The following is an 18246-nucleotide window of genomic DNA, read 5'->3' on the forward strand; positions in this document are numbered from 1 at the left end:
AAAAAATCAGCTACAGAAAAGTTGCAGTTTTAAAATTATTTAATATACAATAATGGGTAGTGTAATCAGTTGTCTTTACAATCCTGATTCAGAAGCATCTGAATGGAGATAATTTCTCTGAATATGATTACAGAAAATACGATCCATCTGTGACACAAATCCCTTGGCATTAAAGGCCTTCCTGTTTCTGCAGCTGCATTTGATTCCTTTCCAGTCCGGGAAAGTAGGATATTAGAGCCTTCTGCTTCTGTGACTTTGAAAATCAATATGTATGGTATGAATACAAGCTTACTGTTAAATTGAGTGCCAGTATTGTTACTGTCTTGTTTAATTAGAACTTTTGTAGCAATAGCAGGAAGGCTAAATCTCATAAATAAATAATTTTTTTTTACACTCAGAAGAGGGATCAGTGACCATACAGCGAGTTGAAAATATAAACAAATAAGGCACCCAGCTGAACATTTTAATATTCAGTTTTGGAGCCTCCAATTTATCTGAACCAGTAGATGTACATTAATAATCCAAGGAACAGGTAAGGTCCAGGAAAGTGCAAGGTTTTATTTTTGTAGAGAATTTTTCTTATTTCCTTGTATTTCTTGTACTTCCAGTATACTTTGGCCTGGCAGGGGGAGAATAGAAGAGCTTGAAGGATCTCTTAGAAAAAAATCTGGATTTAGCATTTTAACCGCAAAACTATTCCAATGTAGAGTTCTCTCTAACACCGTTCATGGATTTCCAAACTTCAGAGTTTTTATAAAAATTGCATTGGGTAACCTGCAGCCCCAAGTTTAGAACTGGCACCAGAAACTCTTTTGAGACCTTAGAGCCTATTCTCACCGTGTCTGCTGAAAATTATAATTTTCACTCTTGTGAGTCATGGATGTGAGCTTTGAAATCTGAGTCCCACCTACAAGCGTTATATACAGTAGCTTATTCAGTTTGCAACCCTCCACTATCCACATAATGAGAAGTGTGATCCTTGACCACCAAAACATTTCACATTCCTGGTTCATCCTCAATTTTTTTTTACAAAAGTGGTAATAATGTTATGAACATCTACATGCTTCTTTTGCTTTAAATATTAATACTTAATAAACTTAAGCAACCTTGATTAAGAGCAACCTTTCAATATTTCACACACTGCATCTCATACATTCATTTACCATTAGTTAATATTACCAAAGAAATGATCATATTTTTAATTAAAAAAGAAATAGTATTGATAGTCATCTGTGTTACTTACCCAATCATAACAGACAATCCAGCAGCCTCGAGCAATTCCCATAAGTATGTTTAAAGTCCGGCGGGGGCTCCCTGCAATTACATGACTTGTATTTTTGCATACTTCATCAGAGGACAGAAAGCCTCCCAGTTTCTTCATCACCTGCACAATTACATCCCGCTTCCTTTAAGGAACAGAGAATAGACCTTAATAATAACTTAATCCACTTCTACAGAAATTAATATTTACAATATAAGCATTACAAGAGGTGTATAAAATATACAAGATTAAAATGGCCAAAGATGTTTATTTTGGAATGTTCCAACTTCACTGGAAGTAGTCTGACCTCAGCATCAGCTATTCTGGCTGCATAATGGAGGTTGAGACAGCCCCATTCTGGTGTTTCAATATTTCCAGTGAGGTTGGAACAAATGTTTCAGGGGTCAGAGTTTTTCTACCCTTGAATGTTTTGCACATGTCTACTTATGTAGTGGTAAAATAAAATAGCATGATAACTCATCGCCTTCATACTAAACTTGCATGCCTTTACATGCCTTTGAAGATGAATCAAATCTGTAATTGGTACAAAATGTAGCAGCCGACCTATTAGCAAGTAAGAGCTACTACAGTCAGATAGCATCAGTCTTCTGAGTGCTACATTGTTTTCCAATGAGCTTCTGGGTCAAACTCAAAGTGCTGGTTTTAATCTATAAAGCACTATGTGGCTTGGCTCCCATGTATTTCCAGGACCACATTTTCCAAGTAGAAACATCCTGTCCTGTATGTTCATCCCAGAAAAGGATGTTTAAGGTACCCATTTTCATGAGGTTTATTGAGGGGTGGTGGTCTCTGTGATAACTCTTTCCCTCTGGAATAGCATCTGCCAGTGGTTCATTTGGCCCCAATTTTGCTCCCATAGGAAAGCCATAAAAGGTGTTGAGAGAGCATGTAGGACTTGATAGTGACTACTGGGACAGGACAGCAGGATGGTAGATGCTGCTATTAATTTGATATTTTGTGTTTTAATTTCTATGATTTTAATTATTTTAGATCACTACTGAAAACTACTGGGAGTCATTTTGGAATGCAGCATGTAGAAGTAATTATAACAAATAAACAAATACTGAATTTTTTAAACAATCTCTGAATTTGATCTATACAAATAAGCTGCTCTTATTTCATACTGCAATTTGAAGCACAATTAATAGGGAATAGCACCCATTTGAACACAGTGGGACTTACTTCTGAGTAAGCACGCATTCGTTCATCACACAACAAATGGATTGTAAGAAACTTGCTTTGTGTTTCCTATGTCTATCTCTATGCTAACATAATCTATAAATATTTAACAGTACCATACTTTTGCTAAATGCACCATCCCATCTAAAGTAGTTTTAACTATTCCTCTTACATAAAAATAAATGAGTTTAAGTAATTAAAATTAACATGTGTCTTTAAGACATTTAGAAAGTATATACTGTATATCCAAAGCTAACTTTGAACTCTAGGGATTGAAATCATTGTATGTCTACATTTTTCTAATTGTAGCATACAAATATAAGCTATTAATGGAAGTGTTGTTTCCCAAATGTTGCCATAGGCCTGCATTACTGAGGCCATATTGGCTCAGATTTCAGGAAGTTGAAATTCAAACATTGGAGGATACTAGACAATGAAGGCAGTTTTATGATCTACAGAGATATGAAGATATGTATACACAGAAACATAATCACAATATCTGGTACTTACTCAGAGGACATGCTTGTCATGACTAATGTTCTCAAAGGCTAATGATTTAAGAGGAAAAAATAATAGATCAACAAATATGACATTTGTTTGTCCCCAGCAGTGTCCAGTTCTGATGAACATCTAAATCATACGAAGATTAAAGCTTTTTCATATTGTAGATCTCAACATTTGGGCAGCAAGTTATAGCTTCTTTTCATAAACACACCCGCATGAAGGATCCCTGTGTACACATGTAGAGTTTCTTCATATATGGAACTCCTGAGTAACCCTCAGTTCTCTGCTGCAAACTAAGAGAGGGTACCTCTGTACATATCTGTGCTGATCATGAAAAATTAGCTCACTTCCGTGATCCTTGACCATATTTTCTCAACAATTAAGGGGGGAGGGAGAATGCTATGAAAACACTGTATTGTAAAGTTGCAGAACAAGTTACAGGTCACTTGATCAAAAATAAGACGATTCCTAGAAAATAGTTTGGTCTGATGCCTTTAATCTATAGCTACCAGATAGTTCAACATGAGGTTACCAGTACTGTATTTTAACTGTAAATATTTGACTCCATGGTTTATGGAAATGATTCACCCATTCCCCAAATTGAATATTCTTAATGAATCAAATGGAATTGGCTTTCTGTCCACTAAGCACTAGGTTTTGTGGTCTCCCTTTAGGATTTACTCCCCATCTACTTCTGCAGACTATTGGGTTCCCCAGATTTTCTGATCCAAGAAGACATCACTGAGCCTGGGAAAAAGGAGGAACGATAGGCACTTCCTTCTACTGCTCTTACAGCTGATATGCTGACTCACCTTTTTGATTCTCCTATTAATCTTTAATTTCCTATTAGGCTCATTCATATGGTCCCCCAAAAGTTCACAAGCAACATCTTTGGCATCATTCGTCGAAAAATTGGCAATATCTAGAAACCAGATCCATTCAGAGTTAATCCTAAACCATGTTATGAAAAAGGGGCTGTTAACGTATTGGCACAATTGTAGCTTTGCATTCTTCCTGTGTAAGTATTTTTTCATAATGAGGTATACATCCCTGGTCTGTGTAAAGAGGTCTTTGTGTTCTCTTTACATTGTGGCTTTACTAAAAAAGAGTAGTTGCAGTTCTAAATAAAATTTAAAAAATCATTTTTAGGTATGTGGTATCTTTCAAAAGCTCATCTTCCATATTGGCTTCTTGCAGCTCCTAAGTTGAATATTTGCTTTTATTTATGTTTATGGCAGGCTGACCAGTGGAGTTTCCCACAGATTGCACCAAGGTTACTCTCACAGCCCATCACAGGTACTAATTCACCTTAAAGTTTTGTAACTCTTCATGGCAGAATTTTAGATTTTTATCATGCAACTTTGTATTACTAGAGGCAAACTTCCTTTAAAATTAAAATTGCAGCGGGGGCAAAATATTTCAAATTTGAAATGTTTAGTTCAAAATAGCTATTCAGATCTTCCTGGAAAAATTTCTATTCAGTTCAAACTCAAATTCAAAACCTCAAGTTCAGAACATTTCCAGAATTGAACAGCTGTAGAACCCAAAGGTATTATTTGAATTCTAACTGTAGGGTGTCTGCCTTTAAATTCAGCCTTATTTAGTTATGCTCAGCTGCATTCATACTTAGTTGCTCACTACCTTCAGGTAACATTTAATCTTAGTTCCAGCAACTAACAGTTAAGACATGTAGTCTACTGTAGGCTCAAGACAATTATTACAACATGTAATATGACACTAGCCTAAGCTTTATGGAATACATAATGAAGTCTAGGGCTGGATGGGAAAGATTGCTATGAATAACCAATTTCTTGATATAAGATCCCTTGGCATAAAAAACAATTAAAAAAAAAGGGAGGGGGTTGCCCTTATAGAACATGAAGAAAGCCCATCCTTCTCTAGCTACACTGTCAATATATTATGAATGTAACTGTAGTATTGTAAATATATTAATACTGATGCATACCATTCTCTGAGCAACTTTTCTACCCAAAATGTATTAAGCATTTCTACAACAACCCTTTTAGGTTTATAAGGAAATGAGAGAGAAAAGAATTCAGAAAAAAAAGTTAAATTGTATATTGATGTTCTAAAACTGGGATGGCATAAATGAATGGATCAATAGCCAGTGAAAATAGTAACAGTAGTATGGCATTTTCTAGGCATGATTTGGCCACATTAACTTTAAAGAGTCTATTTTAGAATTGTTTTCCCAAACTCCAAGTAAGTGTGTGGTGGCTTTCAATCCAAATATAAGCAAGCTTCAAATGTTGAAATATATCTCACATCTACAAGAGAGGTTTCTTGTTTAGAAACCATGGTTATTCATAAAGTACTAAGCTGTATCTGGGAACTGGGGTTCTTCAAATCCTAGCCAGTGTTTGACATATAACACTGCCAAAATGGAAAAGCATTATTAATCCTTCCATGGGACTTAGGCTGTAAATGTAAAATTGACATATAGGTCTGTTACAATCAACCCTGGTAATAGACAGCTATAGCTATAGCTAATGAGGATATTTATTTTTCACATAATCTTAAGTAACTGATACCAGTGCAATGATGACAAACAAATGGATTAAGTGTCTTAGAGTCTTAGTAATGCCATTAGATTAGAAATGAAAACCCAGATTCCAGCGGGTCCACAATTCTTGTATAGATATACATATTCAGTTCCAATTTACTGAATTTGATATCACATTAACTAAAAGGTACATGTTCAGCAAGATAATGCTACATGTAAAATAATCAAAATGGCATATCATGAAAATGACAGTACCTCTTTCCCAATGACACTTTTTTTTAAATATTGAAAGCTATTAGGTAAACAGGACACACATATATACAACATAACTAGAACTGACGTTTTGGCTTCAGTGGTTATATATGTCCCATTTCGCCCTGGATTTGCAGATAGAAAAGACAGCCTGTACACACTTTATAGTACAGTAATGCACAATTCAGATAAACAAAGTCCTCATCTATACTTTTATTAATCCAAAGTATCTATGTAGCAATACAATATAGAGAAAATATATCACATTTATATCCAAGTAGATATATACAAAATATTTAAATGAGATTTATGAATGGGTTAAAATATTAATACTCCTCCTGAGATAAGGAATTTGTGTTTTGTGTGAGACTGAATATTATGTTTATACATACACAGTATTTTTCTTGAAATTAAGGCACTATATTCACCTTACAAAGTTCAGATCACTATTTCAGATGAATCAGCAAAAGCACATTCCATTATATTTAAGAATTCAGATGGTATAGTTATTCTCCTAATTCATTTAACAGCCGTTAAAGATACTTATTGACATTAAACCTATAAATCCTGTACATAATAATCTATTTCTAGGACTTTCTTTATAAATAGATTTTATGGGATCAAGCTGATTTTTTCTTAAATTATGAAAACTTATTTTAAAATGTAGAAATAATTTAATATATATTTTCTAGACAGCAGCATAACTATTATACAAAATCACAATATCAGGTGTTTTCCAGTAATGAAAATATATAGACTCAGTGAGGTTAAGTTTTGATTTTGACACTCTTAAGTGGAATTTTAAGAATTTAAAATAAAAATTTATAGGTTTTATTCTTCCAGCAAAATGTCCAGAAAACTTATAGTCTTCTTTATAAGAACTGTCCTTCCTTTAGAGCTGTAAATTTTCAGATTGTACAATTCTTTGGAATTTCCACTCTCAATAAACAACTTCCTAGTTGCATTGAAATAATTTTGTTATACTGTTTTTTTTTAAAGAGATACTTCAAAATTCTTATCAACACTGCTAACAACTGTTGTTACTCAGGGAACCAACATGAGATTACATTTATGGAGTACTAAGTACTGAATGATTTTCTATCATCAGCCATGTGTGACAGATATTTCACTCCATTTTCCTTCTGTATATTAACCTGTATCTTCATGCCGTTTTTTAAAAAACATTTTAAACATAGAATATTTTCTTTCTAAATGTTATTCTAAAAATATCTCTGTGCTCAATTATATTTTAGAGTGAAGTTTTTCTAACACTTTAAAATTGTTCTGTGTTATTTTGGTGGATGTTTATCTTTCAATAACAACTTACCAGCTGTAGGAGAACTGGTTGTGAAGATCTGTTCCTGAATGTTGAAATTTAAAAAAAAGTCTGATGTTTCTACTATGTTTCCATTTTCATTGTCTGACATACAGTTTATACCTGTTTTTTTCCCTTGAAGAGGTGTAGATAGCATGAACTCACTAACTGCATCCTCAGTAATCTCAGTCATTCTTTTCCTCTTTCTGTTGTAATTTGGATTTATTTGATTAGAACACTGCATCATATTCTCTGATTTACTGCTAGGAGACTTATACTTGATTTCTTTGTCATTCTGTAACTTTTGCTGACATGAAAAAGGAAGGCTGGCTCTTATTTTATTTTTAGTACAGTTAGAAGGTGAAAAATAATCTTCAAAAGAAGAATCTTGATCTTTAGTAGAGTTAATTGGAGTGAGCACTGCATGTAAGAAGTCATTCTGAGGTTCTTTATCATGTAATGTGGAGGCCTTCAGTCCAAGGCTTGATTTTCTTCTATGGTATTTTTGTTGTTTGCAAAGAGGAGAATATTTAGTTGTTACTGGAGTATGAATTAGATTAATTGAAGGATAGTCATTCTCAGAATTACTGTTGTTGGTATTTTCAGTAAGTTCACAATGGGTCAGATTTTCTGCAGAAATTCTACAGTCCAAGTTGTTCACCTGAGGAAGAGGATTATCAGCTATGTCTGAAAACCAGTTAAAATTGTCTTTGCACTTTGGGGTAGAAGGCATATCAATTATTGACTTTTTGACAAGGAAATCACATCCTTTGTTATTAGGCAGGATTAATTCTTCCCTTAAATGTTTACCACTCAATCGCTTTAGACTTGCATGCTTAGAGTCACTTGTGGAATCTGGAGAGCTATATAATTCAGCTCTAGAAACATCCAGCACATTTTCAGCAATAGCCAAATAATTGCTTGATTTCTTTCCAAGGTTCTTGGTTTCAGGATTTCCAATCATATTAACAAAACTTGAATTTAAAACGTTACTACTCTCAAGTTCTGCAATCAGAAAACAGATTATTATTAAAAAGCACACCGTATCTTTAAAAAAGAAATGAGTATGAATAATAATAAAAAAGAAAACACTAGAGCTAGGGAAAACATTTGAAATGGACTACCAACAAAATGAAGGGAAGTGGCTGTGCATACACACATGGGTAACTGGGAACCGCACACCCCCTGAAGCAGCTCTATGAGCTTCCCAAAGGACACAACTGCTTCACTGGTTTGAAGAGGGGTTCTTCAGTCATTCTAACATGCTTTGTGAGATGCCACTTGCAAATACTTTGTACAGTCAGTAATAACAGGATTGTCATATTTGATGCTACTTGTCCAAAGACCAAATTAGCTCTTACATAATACTTTTGCCATTCTCAAGTGGAAATTCAAGGATTTATAGTTATAGCCCCACTGATGGGGAGCTTCAGTGGGTGAATGTTACGTTACCATACATTCATTATTTTTCTACAGAAAAAATGATTTCTATGTAACAATAGATCTTTGTTTGAAATAAGCCTAACTAGGCCTGACTTATTTTTGTGTGCGTATCAAATATATGCAGTTATATTTAATTAAAGACATGGGATGATGTCAAGGAGTTCAGGCATACTGAATTCAATCATCTATATAATTAAGTATCAGACTTTTTTAAAAAATGGGACCGCTTAACCAATGTTTTCTAGTTTATACTGACATCATACTAAATTAACTAATATTAGGGTTCATTATCTGGATCAGAGTAATCGCCTATTTTCAAGTAGCCTCTGATTATATAACGTTAACAATGTTTTATTGAGACAAAGAAGAATTATTAAGCAGGTTGAAACAGGCTTATCCATACAACATAACCAGTTCAGGTTCATGCATACAAACAGTAGTGATTTAAAAACAGAAACTTCCAATTTCCTTCTTGCAGCCATCTTGAAGACAGGAGACAAGGAGCCTGAAGAGTCAAAGAATTAGTGCCAAATACTAAACTATGCATATTGTATAGAAAAGAACAATGTCAGCTCAGTTATTACATTGCTGTAGATTGTTCTTTTATTAAGTTTGGATGTTTCCTTCGGCATTTCAATATTTAAAAATCATTCTGTTTTAAAATATCTCTAAATGTTTGTAAATAGCACATTTAAATATGTTTTTATATATTTGCAGATTGCCCTGGGGAAGGAACATAGTTCCAAAACTCATTGGGCAGAAATAAAACAGATATCAAATAAATCTTGACAGTTCATGAGAACTGCTTGCTTTTGTCTGATCCTGCCATGAATGTCTTCCATCTTTTTTGGTGTTCCTCCAAACTGGGCAATCAATTTCCATGTTTGGACAAAACAGGAAGCTTTAGTTAACTGAAGAATTTGGATTTAATCGCTCTGCACTATGAAGAGAAATAGGGAGGGGGGTCTATATATATATACATATATATTGCTAAATTATATCATGATTTAAGCCAAGACATCAATTCTAGATCAGCAATAAAAGGCAGGTGATTCCAACAGTTCAAACACAGAACTAAAAATACATGTTAATATACTAATAATTATTGTATTAGCAGAGCTCTTTCAAATAACAATTCTAGGAACATCAAAACAATAAAGCATACTAGGAGCACTAACACTGTCTACAGCAGCATCTTCAATAAAATATTCCATTGATTCCTTACCTGTTAGAGAGTACTACAGGACCATATAAAATACTTCTTTATAGCATTGCTATTATTTGCACACAACTGCCATATATTTATGAATGTGAAAATTTAGAATACATGCATCTATTATACATGCTAGACTTTATTTACAAGGTTTTTCTTCTGGTTTTTTTTTTACCTAAAGTCAATGCTGAAGTTGAGGTTGTAGACACAACAGCAGGGCCAAAGTCAGACATCTGAGATAACTGTGAAGCTAAAATGTGAGTTATTAGATATTTGTTGACTAAGCAATTGACAAAAGCATTTAAGGCCAATACTAATATGTAGTTGCATACTCAGTACATGCATGTTCTTACATCATTTGATTACAGTGCTTTTAATATTTTGGATGCTTTGGTATTAAAAATTTAAAAATTCTGAATTTTTAGAAGATGCTGAAATTATTTTATATCCTAAGTGAAAAGACAGGAATAATAGAAAGGAACTTTTAAAATTAGATTTTCAGCTTAATATGTCATTTGAATGATACATTCTCATCTAACCAATGTTGCCATGGGTGTTTTTAAATTTATTTATGGTTACATTCATTTATTAGTTTGATAAATTTCAATTTCAGGCCAATAAAATCAAATCTGTCCAATATACTGAAAAAAGCTTTTCCATCCCTAAGAATGTATTATGCAATTTATCATAGAAATAAATAGAAATACTTTCTCAGAGAGGAATAAAATCTTGAGGTATGGCTAATAAACCATTTCTATTTTCAAACCTATTCCAAAAATCTTAAGTTTATTACCAATATGAACATATTTTAATGTAATACAATATATTACATTTCCTTTGAAGACATTCTCACAGATCAAAAGTGCTGCTACCTACTCTAATTTATAGTAAACATAGATATCCATCACAAGAAAATGATTAACAGATAATAAGGCAAAGAGATTAAAGGCATAAGAAAATAAGTAAAACTGCTTTATACCAAAACCATTCAATATACCACTCCATAGCTTTCTATAGCTACCTGGATGCAAACTGTCTTTCCCACTATTCTCCTTTATACACAGCCTCATCTGCATAAAAAATTACATTCAGTTTCACATCTCCAGCCAACACACCTCTGACTTTACCACAAGCATTTATTGTACACGTATTGATAAATCCAAACCCCCGCCCAAGGGACAGCACATATCCGTATCTTTCTCATTACTGAACCATCCATTAAACATTCTATTTATTTTCACTCACATTAGTTATACCACACTTGCAACATTCAGCAACACACTTTCTATTCTATATTGAAGCAAATCATTCCATAATCCAAGTCTATTCACTTCAGCATACGCTTTCTCTAACTCAACAAACATACAATAAGCTTATTCTCTCAAATTCATACATTTCTCAGTGACCTGATGAAGAACAAAAAATACTCTGCCCTGCATAAAGCAGCACTTCATTTCCCAAATTTGGCTCATGGATCTCTTGTACCCTTTCAATTAGAACTCTGCTAAACACTAAACAAACTGATCCCCCCCCCCCCTGTAGCTTTCACATTCACTCTTGCTGCCTTTTCCTTTGGCCAAGGAAGGGATTCTCAAATTTTGCCATACCATGACCCCTTAAAATGATAAACGAATTTATAAAAGAGAATATCTGTAGTGAGCTCAGGGTTGAACTGTGGAGTGCTTGGTGCTCTCTGAGCTTGGTTGTTTGCTTGCCGTTTCGTTACCTGACTAGGTAATGGACATAGGGCAACTATGTTACCTAGTAGGGTAGTGAAACGTCATGACACAAGCAAACAACCAAACTCAGAGAGCACCAAGGACTCCATAAATGCATTTGTATGATGCCCCACGAAAAAAATTAATAATTATACTGGGATTAGGGATGGGCAAGAAATAAATATACCACGTATTTTTAATAATTAATCACAGTATCACAGAAGTTTTCAACTACTTACTGGGCTTATGCAGGTAAAGCAAGGAGGAAAACCCCAAGAAAATTCTGATCAAACACTGCCTGTGCCAATGCTCATCAGGTTGTTGTTTTTTAAAAAAGATCCCCCAAGGTGCACATGATGCCCCCTGGTATAACGGAACAGTAACAGAATTCTTCTTATTGTTAGGTACCGAATTGTGTTGGATTTCGGCACTGCTGCTGATTCCCAGGAAGGAGGCAGCACATTCCAGGCAGATAAGAGGATTCACAGTCCAGAGACTGTTGCTGGGAAGGTTAAGAGGTTCAAGGCAGCTCCGCCCTAGAGTCTCCCAGGTTATTTCCCCTTAGGTCAGTTAGAGTAGCTTTAGTCTGGCAAGATTCTGTATGTACGGTGAAAGCGATAAAGAACTGGAGTTTGGATTACGCTGACTCAATATTGTTCTTGGGCTGGCCCTGACACAAATTCAGCCTTTCTGCACATTTTTTTTTAAATCACACAATTACTCCATGAGCAAACTGCATCCGTATTTCAACATTTCTTTAGGTGCACTATTTTTTCCTAGTGTTACCATTTTGTAACATTCTCACAGCATTTATGACTTTTCCATGTCTGCTTGAATACAAACATTGATAGCATTCATTTAAATGCCATTCTTCAAAGTATCAGTAGTGTTCCCATATAAATTTCTATAATACTCCTTCCAGCATTCCCCCATTTTATATAAAAGCTTTTCATCAGTTTTATCTGTAATTCTATTTCTTCCGCTGAGCATTTTTATTTTTTCATTCTACTATGGCAGTGGCAACCACAACTGAAGGAACCTTAATTTAATCAATTTATATAGATGCCCATCTCACAGTGACTCTGGGCAGTGAACAGTGATAAAAACTTACTCCCATCCCCACTCTAATATATATATGCTTGATTATAAAAATCAGTAACATTAATTTGTTGGGTCTAGAGAAAAAAGCACACTCTAGCATATGCTTATCCTGCTGTTTCTGAGGTTCTATATATAATTGCTCAAATTATGAGTGAAACGAAACAGACCAGAATAAGTCTGAGGGCATAAAACAGATGCATTTATTTATTAAAAGAATATATAGATTCAATTTCATTTTAACAGCCAGTTCTCTAGCAAGACTGTGGGGAGAGGGAGTGGGAATATTGGCAAAATGGAAGCAACACTGAGAAAAATTCAGCGATAAAAAGAGAACATATTTCTGCCTCCTACAAATGAAAAGCAGCATTTATCATCGTACCAGTAGGGGAAACATTTTCTCTTTTCTCCTTCATGTCCTTTATTCTTCTCTCCATTGCACTGCATTGATACTTTATTTTACTTGCTGGGCTATATGCCAGTGAACCATCATCTTCAAATAATAAAACTGGTATGTCTGTTTCTAAAAAATGGCAAATCATCAATGCGATTTTACATTTAAACAGAAAGAATATAAACAACATTTTGAAAAGATAACATTGGGAGCTTGGACATTTTTGTAACATTCTGAAAGCTTAAAAATGATCTAAACAAGGGAGATCAACAATAAAATGCTGCAATATATTTGGACCTTCCAGTAATAAAGCTTTTGGTTTATTACTGCATACTAACCAACTAATTCCAACTAACAGAATAGTCTATTCTTTTTTCTGCAGTGGATACTTATAAATACAGTTCAACAATCCATTACAAAGGCATGTTCAACAACATTGAGATATTCTTATTTCTAAAAAGATATCATTCCTGTTTTTTAAAACAAAAAACAAAAAACTGGTTAGCACTTCTGCAAGCATGGTCTTATTTTTTATTTTTCAAAGTAGCCAAGTATGGCTATATATCTATTGACATCAGTTACCTAATTTTGGAATCAGAGGGAATGATATTAATGTGATCCACAGAATCTGCAGAATGGAAACTTACTTTATACATAGATTGTTTCTAGATCAGCATAACACTTAAAAAAACTACTATGAAACCATAAGAAAAAAATATTTTAAATATGTTATTTGATTTGCAATACCCTACAGAAATCCACAGTATGAAAGGGTCTAGAGCATAAATTGTGGGCTCTTTATGCTCCCCTTAACTTTGCAGGACAATTTGGGAGAATGGGTTAAACATCACTTTTTTCCCATTCAAAGATAATGTTATGGATGGTAAGTATGACCTTTCTTCTGTCTCTAGCAAGTATCAGATTAGTGTGCAAGATGCCATCTAGGTTCTTACCATATCTGACTACAGCTGAACTCCTTCTTCCCCAAAGGGGAATGGAAAGACTCAGCGGGTTGCCTGACCCCTAATCTCTCCTTTAGGCCAGAGGTGAGATAGTGAGAAGAGAGATTTGGGAACTGGTGAGGGAAAAAGGTGCAATGCACTTATTTCTTTGTGTCCATCTTTCTCTCCCCTTCCCAAAAGTATTTCAGTAGATGGAAGTAAGAAAGAGGGCTTAAGAATCCCCCCCCTTTTATATTTCTCTCTATATTTTACAGAGGTCCTCCACTTTTTAATATTAGCTCAAAGAGCTATTACAAAAACTATGCTCAAGTTTCACAATACGTTAGCATTATTTTTCAGTGTGAAGGCTGAAGAGATTTAACAGTGTAAATGGATCATATACTTACCTGTTGCTGCTCTTTGCACTTCCAACTCTTTAGCCATAATTTCCATTCTTTTTTGTAATCTCCGATCATTCTCTGGAGTTTTCCCAAAGAAATCTTTGGGCTGCATGCATTTGTGCTACAGAAAGAAGAGTCATTACATTGATTTGTAAGCCTTGAAATAATACTTAACATGAAACAGCCTAATTCTTCTTACTGTACCAGTTCTACAGAAATAAAAGGTAGCTTTCACACATCACTTCTGCTAAAGCCTCTCCACATGATGCAGTACATTTTCAAATGAAAAACTGAGGTCAAAACAAAGGTTGAGGTTATGGCAACCAGTATCTCTTAACAGATTTTATCAAATTAAATTCTGAAAATCATCTCAGGTTACCAGACTACATTAATTTACTCTTTTTGAATTCTACGTCTCACTTAGATACATTGGGATCTGGGATAATTCTTAGTCAGTTTTAAAGCTCCATTCACCTAAGGCTTTTAATTAAGACCATTCTGAAATAAAATAGGGACTGCACTTAAAATAATTAGAAAGTCACTATGTATATACAGACCTTTTTAATAAACTGAGGCAACCCTTCATTAGTATTTATTGCAGGATATAATGATTCATCAACATGTGCTCCAACTTCTCGGCATCTGAGAAAGCATTAAAAATATACATTTGGTTTAGAATTAGACAGATTTACTATTATTAACAATGGTGCTAAGTGACTGAAAACTTTAATATTCCATACTCAATTTCATAGTATGTCTACTTATCTTTAGACTACTTCTAATCTATGTCTTCTACCACATCCAAGATCCCAGAGAGGAACAGCTTGCCCAGAAAATCCAGGTCAACAAATAAACCACTTGCTTGCTTGTAAAAGTCAAATTAGAAATGCCATGCTATATTCATATTCAGTTGAGTGAAGATAGAGCACACAACTGTAAAAGAGCTAGTAGGCGACATACTAGATAGAAAGAAAATCTGTAAGGACATGGGTCACATTCCTTAGTTTTGCTGGCAGCTGGAACCCAAGGCCAAGCCTTTTTAGTGTGACTTAAGTCAGGTCAGTGACTGCTTTACAGTCTGAGAAATGAAGGCTTTTGCTTCCCCACCATCCCACCCATGAATGTATCAAACTTTCAGTTACAGACAACAAAGAACAAACCATTCCTTGATTTGACATTTTTCTGGCTCACTACCTCAATTCTGAAAACTCAAGAATATAAAATTACCCAGTTGCCTACACCAACCACCTGTTGCCATGCATAACTGTTAATTTCATATTTATAAGCATGCCAAGAAGTCCTAATCCTGTCATGCCTGATATAATCAAATCAACCAGGGCAAACTTGAAAGCTGAACATCGTAGTCGGTTACAAAGAACAAGGTAAAATAACAGCAAAAGAGATTTCTTCCCTCACCATAGTCTTTCCCAAGGATCCACAGTCTAGTTATAGCACTTAACATAATTTATGGATGCCTTATAGGACATCTAGTCATAGACTATGAATTATACAAGTGTAAAACTTCCAAACATAAGCGCATAGTGACCCTTAAAAGCAATTCTGTAAAACACATCTGGATATAAATTGCTTTGTGTGAAGACTCATAATTAAGTATGTCACAAAGCATTTGAATACTTGCTGAAATATTGATTTTTACTGTGTTACTGTACAACAGTATTTTTCAGGAAAACTAGAGTATGACCCAACTATCTTTTCAGATGTAAAGATATCAAATTTCCAGAAATCTGAAGCAATACAGGTAGTCCTCACTTATCGACCATTCATTCAGCAACCGTTCAAAGTTACGATGGTGCTGAAGAAATAACTTTATGGACCATTTACAACCTTTGCAGTATCCTTCAGTCAAGTGATTGACAATACAATCAATACGAGTTGTCCTGTGCCTGACCTGTGTTTTTTTCTTCCCCCTGCTTGCAGAGCAGAGAGATTGGAGAGAAAGAGATTGCAAGAGAGTAAGCTGTTTGCTCTTCTACACATTGAAAACAATGCAATCACATTACTTTCGAAATGTACAAGACAGTAAGCAGGCACTTGAGCATTCCAAAGAGCAGGGGAGTGGTTAGCAGGCAATCAAAAGCCAAAGGTGTGAAACTGAGTAGTCTTGTCTCTTTCCAGCCAGAAAGCACAATTGCAGTCATGCGATTTCCCACTTAGGGACTGCTTCGCTTAGTGGCAGAGTTGCCAGTCCCAATTAGAGTTGTTAAGCGAGAACATGCTGTATAAGTATTTTTAGGGGAGTGGACCAGTAAAAAAAAAAGTAACACTTAATTTTTAATACTGTTTACTGTTTAGATATAAAGACATTTGTTATTTTATAAAATATTACATGTAATCTGCGTCGCTTTCCAAAATACCACTTATTCAGACAATAAAGATAAACTTTAAAATACACAAAATGAAGAGATGTATCATTTTTATTATAAATTAACTTGATAGTTTTAGTTTTTAATTTTTGCTACAAGCTGCTCAACTCTAAGGAATATTACATCTCTTCGTGTAGTTAAGAGAAGCAGGGAGGCAAGGAGTGAATACTGAAAACAGAAGGAACCATCAGTGTAGTAGTAAAACAAAGAAATGTACAATGCTATCCTCCAATGTATCAAGCAGATAGAAAGGACTAATTTTAAAAGTGAAAAAAGAGTCAGAATACAAATATAATGTTTTGGCTATATTGCAATATGCTTTTCCACCTTTTGATGTGTTATTTCTTGATCTGGTGTATTTCTAAATAGAGACTTATTTATTTCACACCAAAATAGTTTAAATTTAAAACCAGAATAGGAAATGTTTCATAATTTTATTTCCAATTCTTCAAGTTTTCTAGATAAAAAGAACAACAGGAAAATATTTTTTGTCCAATTTTGTCCACCTTTTTCAGGACCTTCACATCTCTATTTAGGCAGCAGTCAGTAATCCGTAATTTTACATAACATTCCAGGTACCACCAGATAATAATAAAGATTTGGTAGTCATGGCAGATTTGTTTTTTTAAAAAATGGGGAGCCAGTGAATGCCATTTAGTGCTGTTCATTATCATTTCAAAGTTTTTTGGAAATCCATTTATGAAAAGGCTGGTAATAGAGGTTAAGCTTTGGAAAAAGATAATCACCTATAGCATGCAGTACTTGACAACATTTATTGTAATTTCCACATGGTAGATGGGGGGAGCATGTATACCAAAAGTACTTTTTATTACAATTTTTTATGTAGCTGAAATGGGACCATTCTCAAACAAGAAGAGAGTATCAGCGTAATTTGGAAAACTGAAATTTGTAAAAGTACTCTCAGCTCCCCAAGAAAAAAGAGGAACAAAATTAAATATAATGGAACAGACAAGGGCAATACAGTGTCCCAAACAAGACCATTCTACAGATTCCAATTGCAGAAACTAATACAGTACTCAAGCATTAGACTATGATGTTTAAAGAGTGCTCAAGAAAACAAGGGAGCATCAAGACCTTCAGAAGTCAAAAAAGCCATCCTCAAAACTATAAAGAGAACCCCTCTCCCCCACAGTTACCAATAAGGACTATACGTTTGAATAGTGATGGAAAATGAAGTAGCATACCATAACAGAAAATGTGCTTGGATGGCCAGATAAGAGTTGTTCCCTGCCTTGCATTTCAAGATGCATGTAAGTTTATTTTAGTCACCTTCAGAAACACCTTCTGCATTCTAGATGCTCTGAATTCTAGAAACCAGAAGAAAAATGGTGTCGCCCTGTGGAAACAGCCTGCATCTTCCTATACCTCAGAACATTCTGCAACAAGGGGTTACACAAAAAGAAGTGTTTCCTTCAGGCATAAATTCAGCAATATCCAATTTGCAGGCTTTCAGTATATAAATACAGGTAGTCCTTGCTTAACGTCCACTTGTTCAGAGACCGTTCTAAGTTACAACAGTACTGAATGAGGGTTACTTATGATGGGTCCTCGTGATTATGGCTGTCGCAGCATCCCTG

General features: G+C 34.6%; 1 protein-coding gene across 1 annotated transcript in view; it reads right to left on the minus strand.

Moving 5' to 3' along the window:
• The window catches only part of MCPH1 (microcephalin 1), a 107664-nt gene that overhangs the window by 82540 nt on the left and 6878 nt on the right, over window positions 1-18246 (minus strand). Inside the window, exons 4-11 of the mRNA XM_063313727.1 lie at window positions 14822-14906; window positions 14271-14385; window positions 12911-13051; window positions 9888-9962; window positions 7069-8061; window positions 3778-3887; window positions 2972-3009; window positions 1244-1406 (exon numbers count right to left, since the gene is read on the minus strand). Coding sequence (XP_063169797.1) covers window positions 1244-1406; window positions 2972-3009; window positions 3778-3887; window positions 7069-8061; window positions 9888-9962; window positions 12911-13051; window positions 14271-14385; window positions 14822-14906 — 1720 coding nt within the window. The remainder of the gene's footprint in view (window positions 1-1243; window positions 1407-2971; window positions 3010-3777; window positions 3888-7068; window positions 8062-9887; window positions 9963-12910; window positions 13052-14270; window positions 14386-14821; window positions 14907-18246) is intronic.

This window comes from Candoia aspera, chromosome 1, assembly GCF_035149785.1.
Source record: "Candoia aspera isolate rCanAsp1 chromosome 1, rCanAsp1.hap2, whole genome shotgun sequence".
Taxonomy (NCBI): Eukaryota; Metazoa; Chordata; class Lepidosauria; order Squamata; family Boidae; genus Candoia; species Candoia aspera.